The sequence below is a fragment of the Pezoporus occidentalis genome, unplaced genomic scaffold (assembly GCF_034315485.1).
Source record: "Pezoporus occidentalis ecotype Australia unplaced genomic scaffold, CSIRO_AGI_Poc_V1 ctg128, whole genome shotgun sequence".
Lineage (NCBI taxonomy): Eukaryota > Metazoa > Chordata > Aves > Psittaciformes > Psittacidae > Pezoporus > Pezoporus occidentalis.
This window is the reverse complement of record NW_026913082.1, coordinates 1050519-1068974: the sequence shown is the minus strand read 5'-3', so window position 1 is coordinate 1068974 and position 18456 is coordinate 1050519. Positions and strand designations below refer to the sequence as shown.

The 18456-nt window shown below is 44.6% G+C and overlaps 1 protein-coding gene and 2 long non-coding RNA genes across 4 annotated transcripts in view; 2 read left to right on the top strand and 1 right to left on the bottom strand.

Annotated features, from left to right (window-relative positions):
• LOC134158212 (uncharacterized) overlaps positions 1-1614 on the bottom strand; it is a 95002-nt gene extending 93388 nt beyond the window's left edge. Inside the window, exon 1 of the long non-coding RNA XR_009962651.1 lies at positions 926-1614. This is a non-coding gene — a long non-coding RNA (uncharacterized LOC134158212). The remainder of the gene's footprint in view (positions 1-925) is intronic.
• A 1083-nt stretch (positions 1615-2697) lies between these two features.
• FAM20C (FAM20C golgi associated secretory pathway kinase) overlaps positions 2698-18456 on the top strand; it is a 59974-nt gene continuing 44215 nt past the window's right edge. The window contains exons 1-3 of one of the 2 annotated variants that reach the window (XM_062607997.1): positions 2698-4447; positions 6252-6424; positions 15355-15433. In XM_062607997.1, the coding sequence (XP_062463981.1) occupies positions 3927-4447; positions 6252-6424; positions 15355-15433 (773 nt within the window). In that variant the 5' untranslated portion in view covers positions 2698-3926. The remainder of the gene's footprint in view (positions 4448-6251; positions 6425-15354; positions 15434-18456) is intronic. The other variant, XM_062607998.1, reaches the window with a different exon arrangement.
• On the top strand, positions 15446-17784 carry LOC134158247 (uncharacterized). Its single transcript, XR_009962673.1, has 3 exons — positions 15446-16886; positions 16982-17324; positions 17401-17784. It is a non-coding gene; the product is annotated as an uncharacterized LOC134158247 (long non-coding RNA).

Below are 18456 nucleotides of genomic sequence, written 5' to 3'. Positions count from 1 at the left end.
CCTGCCCTGCCTGCTCTTTATCTTGTACCTGCTGCCCAATTTCCAGGCTATCCTGACCTTCAAGCCAGCTCCTGACTTGTCTCAGTAGCTTCCTGACCACAAGTCATCTCAGCCCTCCCAACCCAGTAGATATTCAGGTTCTCATCTCCAGCCTGACCCTAACACCAGGCTCCCTGACAGCTCCATGGAGCTACCAACAGGAATGCAAACACAAGATTGTCACTTACTCTGTGTCCCCAGACAGATTATTAGAGAGGCAGGGGGATCCCCTTCACTCACACCCAAGACACATGGCACCAAATCAAGATCAGGGTTGCATTCTTGAACTTCTTAATGGGAAAGAACAATGGGAAAGTATGGAGGCTGGTATCCTCCTAATGTTAAGATGTGCTGGAGATGTTTTCCCCATTCCAGTATGAGCTGCTAGGTATCTCTTGGCTTCATGCCCTTGCTTTACCAATCAGCGGATCTTAGAGGTACAGTGGGCTATAATACACTAGTGGTGCTGATCATTAGCAGACTGCCTCCAGAATGGAGGAAGAAAGGCTTGGGACTCACATGTTGCCCCACAGTCCCAAGCAAAGCCACAAACTTCCTCTCTGATAGTGTTGGCCAACTAGCCAGTACCTCTCATTTAGCAGATGACCACATCAGTGGATAAAAGGCATTAAGAAGCAAAGAATTACCTGATATTATTTTACTTTAAAGCTTGCTTTATTGCACTAAATGAAGAGGAAAAAAAAAAAAGAAAAATCTGATTAAGGTAACAGCACCTGCTAATGCCAGCTGGGAAAGACTGAAGCCTGAAAGACAGCAGGCAATTTAAGGAAAAATATGCCTGCAGACCATCAACAGGAACACAAAGCTTCACACTGACGGCAGCCTCAGTTAGCCACTTTGTGAGATAATTCCCAAGACCACTCACCCATCCTGAAGCACTGGCTTTAACTGCTCCCTCCATCACTCCACTCACCAAGGCACAGACACTTGCTTCCACCTGCCTCCTTTTGTCTCCTTGGGCTTGATTGGTAATCCAGCTCAGCTGAGTTCCCTAAAAGACAGCACCAGAAGCTCAGCAGGAGATAGGCTGCAGCCGCAGGCAGGCAAAAAGAAAACAAACAACAAAACAAAACACAAAACCAGATGTTTTTCTACATGCTATTCATGCTGGGCCCTCATCAGATATCATATCCCCTTCCAACAGCGGTGCGTTCCCCAGTTGAACCAAAGCTGACAGACTCTGCCTGATGCACCTAAAATGTCAATTTGCTAAACTAGATTTAAATAAGCTGAACTTTAGCACACTACATAGAGAGGTAGTTAACTTATGAACAGACCTTGATTTCCCAGGCAGAACCATACAGACTTGCTTTTGAGCAGTGGTGGGAGGCAATGACACACAAGGAACCAGTGTTACTGTCCTCTTGGTCAATTGATCAGATGCCCTTTGACTGAACTGATCTTGGTGGAAAAGCTGATGAAAGATGGGAAGCCTTGCCTTTGGCTTCATAGCAGAATGGTTTGCTATGATTAATATACCAGTTCTTGAAGGATCCAGGGTGAAAGAATGGCTTCTAAGAGAATCAAAGTGCTGTACCTACACTGAGCTGTACCTCTGAACTAAAGTATTATGAGGTCCCCGTAGGAGAGCAAATCTTGTTCCTCCATAAAGGTACAGCGCAGTCCATGGGACCATGGCCCTGTCAGCTCTTTTTGTTCATAAATTTTCTTTTTCTGTGGGAAAAGCATTACTTCCATTGTGCAAAACATGATGACACTGTAACAGTGCATGGATGTGCTTCAAGGGAGTGCATAGCACAAGGCTCTACATAAGCACCCAGTGCAGGAACAGTGCTTGATGGAGTCTGGCAGTGGAGGGATACTTTTTTTGGGGAAAGAAATACTTTAATATTGTTTAATCCAGGGAAAAATGGGCCAGCATGATCAGTGTTGAGATGACTCTGTGGATAGGTGGTGGCGGGTATGCAGAAGCGCTTTGCCACTCTCATTCCTACTGAAGCCATTCTGTTTGAGCCCTGCTAAGGACCATAAAATCCGGGGGACCCCCTGCCCAAAGTCAGAATCAGCAGCACAGAGCATCCCTGCCTCATCACCTGAAGACCATTGGAGTGGCTTGTCCCTTCTTCCAGACTTAGACAACCACCAAGAGCACCCCTTGGGGTCCAGAGGCTGCCCTGGTCCCAGGACCACCAGCTCTACTAGTCATTAGGCCACCCAGCCACAGAGCCAACTGCACAGCTAACAGCAGCAGGAAAGAGGGCAGATTACCCTGCAGTGTGTTCACGGATTATGACAGCCCATAGGATCTCAGATTAAAACTAAGGGCTGCTCCTCCAGAGGAAGCAAAGCACACGGCTTTCCTTGATGACCTTGCTCCGGCGAGGGGCTGGGAGGGAGGGAGAGCTGGACAATGACAGAGCAGAATCGCAGCTCCCAGCCTGGGCACAGACCACGCTGACACTTTGCAATGCCATCCGTGCAGATTCCTCTCTCTGCTACCACTTTTTTCCCTTCCTTTTTTATTTTTTTGCAAACCTTTGTGGAACAGACGCCCTCTCCTTGCCCCAGTTGGAGCTGCAGTAGAATGAAAAGGGGGGTGGGAAGGAGGGAGGAGAAAAAAAAAAACGCTTTTGGTTGAGGTTTTCCTGTTACTATCACTGTAGCGTTTATTTAGCCAATCTCCTAACTATGACGTGAGGAAGGCAGGAATCATGGCTCGCTCATAATATTTAACACACCCACTGAAAGCTGGAGCTGCAGAGCTACTAGTCCAACCAGTCTCCAGAATTCAGTGTAGCTGAAAGAGGTTTTCACTCTGCACCTGCCAAAGATCTCTCCCCCCTCTTCCCTTCTCTCTCCCCCCTTCTCTCTTCCTTTCTCTCTCTCTCTCTAAAAGGCAGATCTGTAAGACCCAGCAGAGATCAAAGACGGGAACTCTTTGCTTAAAAGACCTCTACTGATTTATATTAGTTTCTTTCCTCTAGTCCTTCCTCTCTCCCCCCCCTTTTTTTTTTCTGTGCCATATTTAACCTTTATGTTGCAGTTGTGCCACCAGACAGTTTTGCTGCCAAAAAAACCCAACCCAAGCCAAAGCAAAAGCCCAGCTTGGATACAGCAGCCACCCAGACTTGATCTCAGTTGAACATACTAATCTCTCCCAAGCACTGGACGCGATGGATGAAGAAACTGGAACCGCTCAAAGAAAATGATTTTCCAGCCAATGTTCTTAAACAGTCTCAGAGAAGAGAGGGAGCGAGCGGGAGAGCGCTTCTGCTGCATCACTGGGCACATTCAAAGGAAGGGAGTCAGCGTTTCCAGCACAGCCAAATATTATGGATGATTTTTTATCTTCTGTCGCCTTTCCGTACAGGTTTTCTTAATATTATTCTCCTCCCCTCCTCCACCCCGTCTTTTTTTTTTTTTTCTCCTTAGTTTTTTTACATTTTATTTAATTAGAGCTAGTGTCTGATGCCGGTTTCTCTTCAAGAATCAGTTTTCCCTATTTGTTGTGATCCCTGTAATAAAAAGAGAGAGAAATCGTGAGCAGATGGCTTTATACATTGCAATGCCGCTGGCATTGTTTTCCTCTTCATTTTAAAAGCCCGGTCCGGTGCTCCTTTATTTTTTATTTTTCCTTTTATTTTTTTTTTCTTTCTTCCCCCTCCTAAGTTCTTGATGATACTGAGACATGAGGACCTATTGTTTTTAGCCTGTTTATTTCTCGGCGCCTATGGAGGTAACTTTATTGACTTGATCGCTTGCTTCCCGATCCGAAGGGAGACAGCCAAAGTCCCGGGGGGGGAGCTGGAAGACCCACTCCTGCCCGGGCTTTCTCCGCCAAAGCGCTCCCGACCGACCCGGCCGCCTCCCCTCCCTTCCCCGGTAATTTATTAGCCGCCCCGGCCATGAAAATGCTCCTGGTCCGCAAGTTCCGGGTGCTGATCCTCATGGTGTTCCTCGTTGCCTGCACCATGCACATCATGATCGACCTGCTGCCGCGGCTGGAGCGGCGGGGGACCGAGGGCCGCCCCGGCTGCTCCTGCCCGCCGCCCGCCGCCGCGCCGCCCCGCGCCGCCCCGCGCTGGCCCAGCAAGCACACGCTGCGGATCCTGCAGGACTTCAGCGCCGAGCCGGGCTCCAACCTCTCCTCGCAGTCGCGGGAAGCGGCGGAGCGGGCAGCGGGCGGCGGCGGCGGCGGCGCGGGAGGCGGGGGGGGCACGGCGGCGGCGCGGACACGGAGACTGATCGGCCCCGGGGCGCCGCGCCCGCCGCCCCCCGCCGCCGCCGCCGCCGCCGCCCCGCTGGCCGCCCTCTTCCAGCACCCGCTGTACCGCGCCGCCCTGCCCCCGCTCGCCGACGGCGACCTCCTCTTCAATGTCAACAGCGACATCAGGTTCAACCCGCGGGCGGCCGAGCACACCGAGTGGTGAGTACGGCGGGGCACGGGGCTCAGGGACCGGTTTGCCGGGGTAGGGGTATCCCCGGGGTTTGGGGGGGGGGGGGGTGAAGTGAAGAGGAAGGCAGCGGGGCGCTGGGTGGACGGTGTGGAAACGTGGCGCGGCGCTTCCCCGGGTCGCTGCCTTCCCGCTTGTAACGTAGGGTTTCACCGGGCGGTCAGGAGAATGGATGTAATAGCTGGTTTGGAGCGAGCAGAGGGTTGAACTGGACGATTCGGTGTCACCGGCTAAAAAGGGGGCTTGTACACAGGCGTGACCAGTTGTGCTTCTCGGAAAAAGAAATAAGACAAAGCCCAAAAGCCATGAAATACAGAATAATCACAGGAACAGGCTGGGGTGACGAGGCTGAAGGGTCTGTGTGCCCCAGCTGTAGCCAGAGGCAGATGTTAGCAGTAAAAAGTAGAAGGAGGAGTGAGCCTCCTCTCCAGCACCTTCCTGGTCTCCCAGCAGTGGGACCAGGCAGTAACACATGAACTTCCTTCAAAATCAAGGTCTGGTATCACAAAGGCATTTATCCTGGCAGGTATTTCTGCCTTCGGGGTCTGATCCGTGCTCCATTTTTCATTCTCAATTAATTCCCAGTCCTAGCACCTCTTCTGCTTTCCAGCCTTTAAAGCAGTTGGTTGCCTCTGTGAATACTATGCCCTGTTGGCTAGTAAGAAATGCTGAGAAATTTCAGTGACTGAAAAATCAAAAGGGTTGTCTAATACAACAGCACCCTCTTCCAAACACACTGACACTGTGATGTTTAAACAGCTGCATTGTACCGTGCAAAAGCTCTGTCAAGCCGCAGAGCAGCCAATGTGAGAGGAGAAGTATTTCTGATTTCTGCCCCATGAGCATGTGAATTGTCCAGGCCCCTTCCATCTAATAAAAAAAAAAAACAAAACACTTGGCTGTGAAGTGGAATAGCCTGAAAAGTTCTGGTTTATCTGAGAGGGAAAATAAAAAGTCGTAATTATATGAACATATGGAGATGACTAAAACCATGCAGGACTTACGGATTGAAGATATGTGATGGTTTATGCAGTAGGTGGAGAGTGAAACTATCATTGATGTCCACAATGCAGCTGCCTCTTGTACATATTTTCCTTGGTGGCTGCAGCCAAAGTTCACAGAACTAACATGAAGTTTAGGAGTTAAAAGCCACTTTAACAGTCATTTTCTGTAACAGTGTCCTACTGCTAGGGAAGGGGCAAAACCATCCAGAGTTATTCTTTAGTAACCAGTTTGGAATGATCCAGTTTCTTCTCATTCTTTCTATTTAGAAAAAGAGGAGAGAGTGGGAGCATTTGGTACAACAGGTCAGCTTACTGCTGCGCTCTCCGTTTCAACCCAGGTCCCTGTTAAACAAAGGTTCAGGGTGATGCTGTCCTTTGAGTCAAAGTTGTAAAAGATACGTGCAACGTAATAAAACCTAAAGATGATACAAATCTTGCAGCTCTGTGTTTCTGCTATATAAGGGCCTCTGCTAACGCTCAGTGATGTCACTCTGAGTTTAGCTCGTGACTTTCATGGGCTTTAAATCAGGCATGATGAGTGGAAGTGAAAACCCATCTCCCATTTAGCCCCAGGTGGGAACAGGCTCCTGGTGTGCTGCCGGCACAGGGACAACCTGGGGGCTTCTCCCCTCACTGTAGTGCTTTGCCTTTCCAGGTTGTCACATTTTGAAGCCCTGTTTCTTGATGCCTGTTACAAACTGTAACATTATTTCTTTCTCATTTTTATTGTGTTGTTCTTTATGATTTTTTTTTTTTTTTTTTTTGGTGGTAGGCAAAATGAAGATCATGAAGAATTTTTGCCAACTGGAGAAACCTCCATAGACTCCTACCCAAACTGGTTAAAATTCCACATTGGCATTAATCGGTACGAGTTGTATTCCAGACATAATCCTGCAATTGAGGCTTTACTGCAAGACCTGGTCTCCCAAAAGATAACCAGTGTTGGTATGTTCATATATACGTATATATATATATAATTTTTTTTACCATTATTTGCTCATTGTTCAGGATCTCATTGCTGTTTGAATATTAATATTTTGCATGGCTTCTCTCCGGCATGCCTACAGCATTGCTTCCCGACTTCCGTGCTCATTTTCCCTGTTGAACATAAAGAGATATTGCCATCTCTATATTACCTGAATAATTGCAAAGTCTGCCAGAGAGGCAAACCCCATTCATTTTGGAGATATTTTAGACACGATCACACTGAAAGTACCCAATTTGGTTATTTAAAATAAATAGGGTCATAAAAAAAAGATGGCAAAAAGCAGGTAGCATCGTGCAGGAGCTAGGCCGGTATTATTAGCTGATTTTTATTTAAAAGGCTGTGCCTGGCAGCACTCCTCTTCCCAAGGAAGGAGCAGGGCAGCTGACCTGCAGCCCTGCAGTGATGGCTGCAGGAGCATCCAGCACCGTGGGGCTCTGCGGCTCAGCAGAGCTGCAGCTTCCCCAGGCATCGTGCAGGGAGCTCCAGCCTCCCGCTGAGCAGAGTTCAGCTCTGTTTATTCTGCTTGTAGATCCACAACAGGGAAGTGCCCATGTCAACCTTTGGCTCTGGTTAAACAAGGTGACACAGTTTGGGGCTTTTCTCCAGGGCTGATTAATGAAAATGTGTCTTTCCTTGAATTTAGCTGTGTAGATGCGCAGGGAAAAAATAACCTCAACCCCAAATGAAAGCCCTGGGACACTAAACAAATGCACAGCCAGTGGTTTCCAGAGGTGGAGAGCTGTAGCACATGCAGTGGTTTCCGTTGACCGTGCAGAAAATGAAGTTACTTGTGCTGACCACAAAGTCTGTTTCGGAGGGATGAAATAGCATGAGCTCTGGAAAAGTGCTGGTGGTGTGTTGGCACCAGGGGATGAGGTCAGCAGGTCTTTAACCCTGCAAGGCAAAAATTCCCCTGGCTTCAGCAGGAAATGGCTTGGGCAAGAATAGCACGAGCAGCCCTAAGGTTTACATTTTTCTTTGTGTGAATCACAGCAGCTGCTGAGCAGGGAGCTCCTGGGTCATCAAGAGCGGGCTTATTTAGCTGATGTGGATGGAGTAGGTATGAAACACAGGATGCCACCGGAGAGCTTTACCTCCATGAATTGAGCTGCCCAGTGGCTGTACTCAGCACACAGCTCTGCTCTGAGCTCTGCTGGTACAGGATTTGGGGTAGAGCAGTTTGTGGTACACAGGTGCTATCTCTCATGTTGGATTCAAGGGACGCCTAGTTTATGAAAGATGACAAACACAGGCTCAATTATTAACCTGTGATGGGTTTTCTGTCCCCAAAACTCTGGATTGGAGTGATTCATTAAGGAGCTCAGGTTTGACAAGCCAGGTATTTCCCCTCCTGTAGCTCAGATCTGACACTGTAGGTAGCAGCAGACTTTGCCCATGCTTCTCTGGCCTGTGCTGGAGGGTAACAAGGGCACTGGTGATTTTCTCCTTGACATGAGCCCCTTCCTGACCTCTTCCCTCAATACAACTGATTTCTGGAATATTAGTGACATGTGAGAATGGAGATTGAGCCAGCGCTTGGTAATACATGAGTTAACATTGATCTTCAAGCACATCCATGGAGGAAGAAAAGATGCAGGCTGTACCCTTACCCATCCCCTGAAGGCAGCAGCAGTGTCCCAGGCAGTGACCAGCCTGTCCCCAGCTCTGGGCAGAGGTGATGCTCAGCCAAACCATCTCCTGTCTAATCTATTGAGGTTTACACAAAATGCATTAACCACAGTAATGTTTTGTACTGCATGGGTGCTAAGAGTATAGATCTCTATTTACCTCTTCAACACTTCAGTGTTCAGCTGTGTTGTCTATGCAGGAGGAGAGCAGTGTTTGCAGCACACTTGGCAGCGTTTGAGCCATGAAGTCTGTCACTTCTGCAGAGCAGTGGGATGCTAAGGTTATGTAGGGACATAGGAGGTGGTGGCAGAAAAAGGGAGGTAGGAATGAAAAATAATAGTTTAGTACTCACTCTTCACTTGATCTTCACTTATGCTTCCGGGCATGTTGCTTAACCTCTGTATGCTTCAGTTAACCTAGCAGAAAATGGTTATCAAAAAAATAGGAGTGAAGTCGTGACCCTGGTGACGTAAGTGGAAGCTTTGCCATTTGCTTCCCTGGGGCCATGACTTCACTAATGTGTCGTATAGATGTGTCATGAGGTTTCCATTAATTATGATTTTGATAGAGCTTTCAGATCAGTGCGGAGAAAGGGCTATGGGACCACAGAGGAAGATTTATGGTTGGCTTTTAGTGATTTCCTGTGGGATTGTCTCTCTGTTAATGTTTGAAGAAGGCTCTTCAGAACATGATAGGGCCTCTTATGCTCATAAGAAAAGCACAGAGAAATGGTTTCTATCAATGATTCAGTATAATTTCCATAAACTAAAACATGAGGCACATTTGTTATTGGTATTGGTCATTGTGGGAACTGACAGGGAATTATTTCTACACATCAATCCCAGTCTAAAATCAAGTATATGGAAATGAAAGGGGACTTTTGCCAATGTAGAATACCAGTATCTGAATTTTGCTGGTAGGTAGCATCTACTTCTTGCCCCTGTGGGGATTTAGGAGCTTTGTCAGGTTTCAAAGCAAGAAAGAGCATTTTGTGAATACACTATCCTTTTTTTTTGTTTGTTTTTATTACACAGTGCAGCATCTTTTATGTGGCAAATTCTTTGGGTGTTTAAAAGTACATGTTTTAAAATAATACTTGCCAGTTTTCAGCTTTACTGCAGAGCAGCAGCAGGGATTCAAAAGTGTGTAAGCTGATTAATGGAGAGTAATATATTTGACCGAAGGACATTTATAGAGTTGTTACATTCTTTTGCATATTCCTGCATATCTTTTATTTTTTTTTTTCTTTTTTTTTTTTGTTATAGTCAATTTTTATTGTTTTGCTGTTTTTATTTTTTTAAGGCAGCTGTGAAGATGCCAGGTTAGAAGTATAAAATAAATGGAAATCTTCATAAATGGCCAATCTTCAGGCTTCTTTTTTCAAGCAGGGCAATTAAATATAGAGGCTTACATGTATTAGATGGGGTAGGATATTGCTTTATCCAGTTTCTTTCCAGTGTCCAGATTTGCCTTGGCTCTAATAAAATTAGGTGATTTGCTGTGTGAGTTCTTGATACCTATAGTAATTAGATCCAATCTGCCGCTAAACAGCTTTCTTAGCCATGTTGTCATTTCTCTGGTCAGCTTACATTATTTATGGAGGAGAGTGGTGACCAGATTGATCCCCTGCCATCTATTAGAACTGCTCACATAACTCTGTAACATGCAGTGTTATTTTAAAATGAAAACGGTGACAGAAGCAATTCCCAAGAGCAGGGAGCGCCAAGGTGACATTTTCTTGATGTTAAAGTTTAAATGGAACAAATCCGTGGATGGGAAGGAGCATCACATTCAGCTCCCACAGTGACACCTACAGCTGGCCTTGAAAAGGACAGGGTTACCCAGAGCTTTCAAGCTGAGGATGTATTCTGTGCCCTGCATCGATATATATATTTCGTATTCATTTTATTCAGCATAAAAGGGATAGCTGTTAATTTGATTTAATTCACTGAAAATTTCCTCTTGCCAGAAATAGGAGCCTAGAGAGAACTGGTTTTTCGTTGAGCACTGAAACACAGTTTTCAGAAGAAGCACATGGACAGGCAATTACATACTTCCTTTGCCTTTCATAACTGTTTATTGCATGCATAAATAACCACAGTTAGCTATTTTCTTGCATATTTACAAGACGTCCATGCATAATTGTGGTACCACTGTCAGCAGTTTAACAACAAATATGGCATGGTGCATTGTAGAGACAGTGTGGTCTTGATCTTGATTGTACTGATGTCCAGAGGAGCTGTGTCGTGGGATTGCCTGTGAGGAGAATAGATTTTTGTAATTCCTGTGTTTAGTTGGGTTTGTTTTTTTTTTTTATTCTTTAAATTCCCTGGTTGGTAGGGTTTGGAAACATTACCTGACTGAGTTAATTTCTGAACCTGCAATGCCTTCAGTTTGTACAAGCAGTGATTAGAAAGCAAGCATGCAAGATTACTCACACAGTGAATAAATGCTGCAATTAACTGAGGTGGACTCTGCTTCAAGTCAGGGGAAAAAAAAAAAGACAAGATGCTTAACATTGAATGTAAATTCTGGTGCTAAAGGAAATTATTAAAATCTCAGCCAAAGGAAGAGAAAAAATGCTGTTGAGAACATGTGAAAAACATAATTAAATGTAGCGCCATTGATTTACTGTATAAGAAAACAACGAATCTGCCAAGAGTCAACAGATTGATTTAATGTACAATTCCAGATGAAAGGAGGGACTTAACATGTACATCAAAGCCTCTGAATGATTTCACAGATCTCTTCCCCTCTACAAGTCTTTTACTGTCTTGACTAAACCAAGAAAGGCCTTTAAAAACAAGTTAGCAGAATTGGCTCAACAAGAACAAATTAAGAGATGATGAGGGATTGAATTTGTTCTGAAATCTGTTTTTTACGGTGTGTACAGGGCCATGTCTCTAGCCTGGGGCAGAATATTACTTTTTAAAGCCAACCAGCACATTTACATTAAATTTAAGCTTGGCCTATAAATAGGAATCCAAAATGGATCTGTATGTCCTGTTTCAGATGTTAACTGCATCCCAGGCTTCAACTGGATCTCACTTCTCAGGCATTAGCGTTGGATAATTAAATACATTTTAAGAAGTCTGTGGATCCTGACTAGGGTCAGAAGTCCTGTTGGGACTCTTGCTCTCCATCAGAAGACCATAAGGTCTGGACAAGCCAGTATCATGAAGCAAAGCAGGAGCTCGAAAGCCAGATCAGTTTAAATTACAGATCCTTTTGGGTCAAATCCATTTGGGCAACATTGTGCCTCTGCTAGGAGTTACTATCAGATACTAGCTAGAACCACTAGCATACAGTTATAAGAAGATGATTTGGAAATGATATACTGTGCATGTTTTATACTGGATGGTATCTGTGGATCAGGAAGGGAATTTGGGTTTTGTATGGGTGGGGAGACAAGGTGGGGAAGCAGCAGACATGGCATGTGGCTGTGAGAACTGCCACATGATTTACAGATGTAAATGGAGTGGGGACTTTTGGCGGCTTGATTCAAAGTCCCTCAGAGAAAACAGAAGTAATATCACCAGTTTCACTAGTCTTGTACACGACTGTAATCCCACAGATACTCAAGCTAAAAAGCTATCTTGGAATATTTTGCAAAGCCTCCTAAAATTAGGAAGATTTCTGATCATATCTGGAAGCTCTTGCACTGGGTTAACGGGAAGGGTTAATGCTCCTTTCCATTTCCTTCTACCTTTGGGGGGCAAAAGAGAGACTTGAGATAACCTGAAGATAAAAAGCAATGATGGTATTGGGATTTGTTTTTAACACTGTGCCAGTATGTCCAGCAGCGGTATGAGACTTGATTTGAGGTACCTGCTGTGAGCTACTAGGTTTATAAAGTCTTTTACAGAGCTATTCATGACCTGTGATGTTAAAGTGTATTCAGAAACCTTAAAATAAAATGAATTCAGAGTGTGACTAGCGGTTCCCTTGGAGTCAGTACAGCTTCACATTGCAAGACCTCCTTAAAAATACCTCAGCCTGCCGATCATAGATGTGGCATTTCTTGGAAAATCGTATATGCTGCTTCTGGGTTTTATGAATTCTTCAGAAGTGTTCCTGTGGGCAGTAGGGGAAGGCACAAGAGCATCTCCACGTGAGCAAACAGTGTTTGGGAATAAGCTCCTGGAGGACAACGGGGCTTCCGCTGTTCAGCCGTAATGGTTTAACTGAGGTCTGAGAAGGAAAGGGAGTTACTGAAGGAATAATACAGTTTAGAAAATGAGAGGGAAGCCAACATGCAGATGTAACACTAAGTTAGGACAAGGGAAATAATCTGACCTAGAGGTCTGAGCAAATCATCTTCAATGAGATCTGCTCTTTTCTGACACTGCCACCCCCAAGATTTAGGCAACTCCCAAAGTCAGTTTAGTTTAGAGGTGCATGAAGGGTTGCGTCGAGCTCAGAAGGACTGTCTTAGATGAGGAGATTGCGGGGATTACAATGTTAGGCTTTAACTGGTCTGGACTTGGAGGGTGGCTTTGAATCATCTCCAGCCTGGCCAGCAGTTCTGCGACACTGAGTGAGCAGCCAGAGTGGGAATATCTGTGTGTGAATCCGGATGATGTGGGGAGAAGCCAACATGGACCTCTGGCACGGGTTGTTGCTCACGATGCCTGCCGTAAGGTGTGATGGAACACCATTCCCACCAATGTCACCCTCTGTTTCGGGGAGGTCCAAAGTTTACCCCTAGCAGCAGCAGAGGGACAACTTGCCAGCAAAACTTGTGTTTGGTCAAGGCTACTATTGCAACCAATTAAGGCAATAATACAGTAAGATGGATCTAAAAAGACCATGCTTTTTAGATGCTTTTGTCTTACTTCAGCATAATTCCTTCTGTCAGGAAACCAGGCCTTTGTGAAGAATTATTCTGAATTGTTAATCTTCACACATTTCCCTGCTTGGTGATGACACACTGGTGGTTGAGTTCATCTGCTATTGAAATCCTCTGTTGAATGGCTTCAGTTTTCTGAGAAACAAGTCTCTTAGTGTATCTGAAACTTTGTGCTTACAAAAGGGCATGCTGGAACATCCTTTCTTCTTGGCATTGCTGTGATTTCCCAAAAGCTTGGCTTCACAGGCATGCCCCAAAATAGGCTCTATCTTTGCGTTTTCTCTCACGGGTTTACAGGATCTTTGGTGTATTTTGGACATACATGTCTCTCAGAGGAGATGGGGCCAGTCTCCAAGCCCTGAGCTCCTCAAAATTGAGTGAAAAAGGATAAATTGCATCATTTTTAGAGAAAAAACAGTCTTCAGTTGGTGTGAGCAGTCTACAAGCAGCTGTGTTGAGGTCGATGGGATGGAGAGAGTTGTATCTGACAGCAGGCAATTCTGCCCTTTGATTCTGAGGCTGATATTACTGACCTATTTGGAGATAGCCCATGCAAACAGCAGTGCATGGTTGTGCCTTAAAAGAGTTGGGCAAGTTGTACCTTCATCAGAGGCTGGGCCAGGAAGGTGGTGGGGGATCTCCTAGGCAGGACCATGTGTCCCTGCAGGCATGAGGCAAGGGCAGCTCTAGCTCCTTGGTTGCTGTCCACACTAACCAGGAGTGTTTCCAGGGTGCATAGCTGGACTGTGATGGTCCACATGTACATTTGTGGGGGGAGGATTGCTGCTTCTCAAAGCCTGGGCTGAAGGCCTATGCTCCTTCCCTCAGGTGCATATCAACTGACCTGCTCTGCACAAGAGAGGGAGTTTAATATGTGAAAGCCATGTTCTGCTTTACCTGTTCAGTGCAAACTATTTAATGCCCTTTAATTTCTAATTATTTATTTGTTCCTTTGGGATAAAGTGGAAATGCAAGAGAAGGCTGGGATCAGCAAAACAGCAAGGCAGGAGGGATTTTATTCTAGGAAAAGTGTAATTACACTCACCAGATTTACATAGCATTTTCTTGCAGAAATATAGATTACAAGTGCTGAAAGGGAGCTGACGACCTATCAGTAATAAGGCACAGAGATGAGTAATTAAAAAGATGTGCAGCTAATAGCATTGGTTAGAGACAAAAATGTACAAGCTATATAGGTACAACAAGGGCAGCTTTAAGCTAAAACTTGCAGAGCAAGGTAACTTGACATTTATGTTATTCTCCAGTTGACATGGGTTTTGTCAGAACTGTAGAGAAAGGGCTTAATTATCTGATAATTCTTAGGAAGCATTTTTAAAGGACTAACTCATCCACACAGACACAACTGCCATGGCCTGCCTATCTGAACACAGAAGTGAATAAAGGAGACAGGGTATAGGTCATTTCATTTATTCAGAGGAGTTTTGATTGAGTAGAAAAGCAGCTAGTTTGCCAAAGTATATATTTATCTTTTTAAAGTAGCCTTAGAATTAAGTAAAATGCATTTTTATGAGTTCTTACATTAAAAAAAAAACCCTCTCTCCGACTTTAGAAACACCATGATCTGTCTGTTAACATGATACTGTCCAAATAGTTCAAACTGGTTTGAATAAATGTCAGTCTTAAATTCCCATTAGCTGTCAGCTGCGAAGTGAGCGTATTTAATGTTTGAGCAAAGATGGCCCTTGGTGTGCAGTGTGGACCTCAGTCCTTGCTACCTCCACATGTCCTGTCCTACCCTCCCAGCAGAGCCAGCAACCTGCTCTGCACAGCTCTGCTTTCAAGTATGAACTACCCTGGGATCCCATGAAGCTACTGGGTGGGCTTGGACACATACCCATTGTGCATAGAGGAGATGAATTTACACACCTCTACTACTCAGCAGCAGTTATTAAAATCGCAGCAGAGATCAGAGATTGCTGTAGTATCTGCTCGTACTGTTAATGAAGGAGGTGTCTGCTGAGCATTGGACTGTACATCCCAGCTGCAGTTGTCTTCAGTAGCATCCTATCGCCTTTCCCAATGTGGGTCCCTTGTTGATAGGAATTCCAAAAGCGATTGAACATGGAGAAAACAAGACTCCCATGGCTGTTCCTGTACGTGCTGTTCAGTTAAGGTGCTTACAGAGCCCATAGTGGCCAACTGAAGAAGACAAAGACATGTCGGGAAGTACAATCCATTTTTAGTCCTGGTTGGCAGCTCAAAGCCCTCCCCTGTACTCTGCCCCTGCTGAATAATCTGTTGCCCAGTTAGGATTACTCTGTTTGGTGCTCAGATACTGCAGTGCTGAATCTAATACAGAGAAAAAGAGACATGGTTTTATTTCAAGGAAGCTGAATGTAAGTAGATCCACATGTAGCATTTTAAAGGGGTTTTGTTTTTTTCCCACAGCAATGAAATCAGGAGGCACCCAGCTGAAGCTGATCATGACGTTCCAGAACTATGGACAAGCATTGTTCAAACCAATGAAGTAAGTAAAAAAAGTCTGTGTTGTAAAGTGAAATGGTGTTGGAACAGTCTGTTGCTATTTTCTAAGTCATTAAAAGTTTGCTGTAGTATCTCTCGAGGTTAATGTGTTGAGTTCCCTAGGCTTGCTGCTAAGTGCAGAGCTTCAGGGTCTATTGAAACCTTGCCCTGCTAGACTGGTCTTTGGAAGAGATACTGAGAAAGCTTCAGATACATTACAGTCTTCTCAGGAATGTTATTCACTCTGATCTCTGTCAAATCTTCCATCATAAATACAGGATGTTTTCAGCATTTCTATTTTATATAAACTTACTCTGCAGATCTGAGCTTTATCTAGTGTCAGTGCTCCTCTGGAATATGGCCAGATGAGAGAGATGGCTCAGAGCAGCTTTGAGAGAGCTAAATAGTATTTGTCTGATAAATTATAGTTTAATCCGTTGATTTATTCTTGTTTGTATTAAAGGATTGTATTAGTCATTTGGCTGTGGCTCTGCTGACTCTGCGAAAATGAGTTTATCTGAGAGTGGTACTGCAAGGTAATGAATCTAGAAAGAAAGGGAAGGACTAGGATGATACAGCCTTGATTTGTGCCTGCCCAGATCCCATTGAGATGAGAGAAGTTATTGAGATACAAAGCAGATGTAAATGAGTTCTGAATCCTGACCTGTGTGTTTGTGTTGTAATAAGGAAAATGACTCTCTGCTTATTGTAGAGGGTTTAGTAAAGACACTTGGGGCTGCAAAATGTTTAATGAAGCTACTCAGTATCTGTGTCGAGGGTACCACTGGAGTAATAAATTAATTTCCTTCCTTTGTTCCCACTGTAGGGAAGTTCAGTTAATTTCCTCTAAGATGGTCCATGAAAGACTAAAGTAACTGAGAACGAGTGATTTGGAATATGTGTTGGCACTGTGTTATAGCTATTGAGGGGATACAGCTGCTGGTTGGAGACTGAGAAATTCCATGTTTCACTATAGATTTTGCTATAGACTGACCTCAGACAAATACAGACTTGACTTGATCTTATTTGACTGCCCGAACAGTCAAAGAATTGGTCTCACTTTCCTTCAGCCCAAGTTTGAGCGGGACCCCTCCGTATGTGCATTCATCCTGGGTATAGCAAGGAAATCCCATGAACTTGCAGGCATTGCAAGACATTGTTGCAAAGGCCAAATGCCTTTGTGCTATTTCCCAAATTGCACACAAATTTCTCCATGTTTCTAGTGGATCGGTGATTGCCTGGGAGAGGTCAGAGGAAGCACAGATAATGCTGATGAGTCAGGAAGGAGGTATCAGAGCACCTACTCCAACATCTTCCCTTCCTCTCTCTGCCCTCTCCTTGAATGCTGAGATCATCAGATCACCAATGAATGGGTCCATCCCCTATGTCTGCAAATTTGATGTGTATAGGCACAATTCTTAATTGTGTCTTATCCCACATGCAGAATCAAGAACCATGTGGGTTAAAGCAGCCTTTAAGTATTCAGCAGAATTGTGGTTGTGCTGTTGGCTTTTTACATAGTGTGTGATTTGTTTCTTCTCCCTTTGCTCAGATGCAGATAACCTCAGTCTTTGTCACTGGTATGACACTGTAATTCTGCGAATGCTAATGAGGGCAAATAAAAAGTTTACCGTTTCTACTGTGCTATACACAGCCTCAGCAAGATGATGGATGATGATAGAGGTACAGCCACGTTCCTGAGTAGAAGCAGTTACTACCATCCACTAGAACAATAACAGAAATTGATGATGTCTTAATCATTCCCTTTGGTTGATTTGAAGGGCAGCGACACCCTGTTTTCTCACTGCTCTTTGCATTAGATATACCACTGGAAAAAGCAGCATTAGAGCACTCAGCAGCTGTGTTGCCAGTCACCACACCTTACAGTAGCAATGGTGCTGCATTTGTGCAGAGCATCCCTGAACACATTAGTGATTTTGAATAAGGATGTTCTGATTAACAGTGAAAAAGGAGCCAGATGCTTGGCTAGCATAAATCTTTCTAGGTCCTTTGGCATATGCCCTCATTGGCTTCATTCACCAGCTTATGGACTGTTGTTGATGAAGTTCTTCGAGAGGTTTGCAGCATCATTTCTTTGTACAGAAATAAGCAGCCTAGAAATAAAATAAAAAAATTAAATCAGGTTTTAAAGCTATGAGACTTCTTATTACAGGACCTTCTTCAGGCCTAGATACCTTTCAGGCTGTTTCTGGTGCTCCCTCTTTACTGCAGGGTATCCTTCTGATCCAAGCTTAAAGCTGGGTGTGTCTTCCCAGGACAGGGGGCTATTGGGAGCTCACAGAGCAGGGACAGCCATTTCTGGCAGTGTAAAGGGCATTTCTACATAGCTTAGCTTGAGGATCATAAAATACAATGCTGGCAGCTTGCTTCAGGTAAGCTCGTTGAAGGAAGCTCTTGGTGGATAGTCAGGATGTTTCCATTTGATGTATCCTGTGTATTCCATATGTGTTACTGTGTTATCAGGTCTGTGGCTTTTCCAAGCAGCAGAAATAATGCTTTTTTTTTCTCCTGAGATGATAAATCTCATCATACAAGCACCCTTCTTCATGAACCCCAGATAATGCAACCATTAAATAGTACTGTGTGTCCATCTGCAAATAAAAAGTGGGGCCTCAGTTTATCTTGTAGTGATGAGTTGCATCTATGTTAAACTGAGCCACTGTTGCTTTTAGAAAGTATTGTTAGCATCAGTAGGATTTCAGGCCTGATCCCAAGGAAAATTGGTAATCGGGAGATTCCCTCCCACCTGGGATGTGAAATTCTGAAAGCTGAATGGTGTGAGGTACATGTAGAATAATGCATAGACATGAGGCCAGTCTCTGCTTGGTTGTGATTCATTTGCACTACCTGGAAAGCTGGTTTTGTTATAGATAACTGTACTCAGCATTTCCCAAACTGAATTAATACCAGTTCGAACAGGATTGTGGCAGATAGGGGAGACAATGAAAACCCTTCCCTGATACAGCTGGGCATCTGCTAGTGGAAGGGCAGGTTTCCATACCTTTG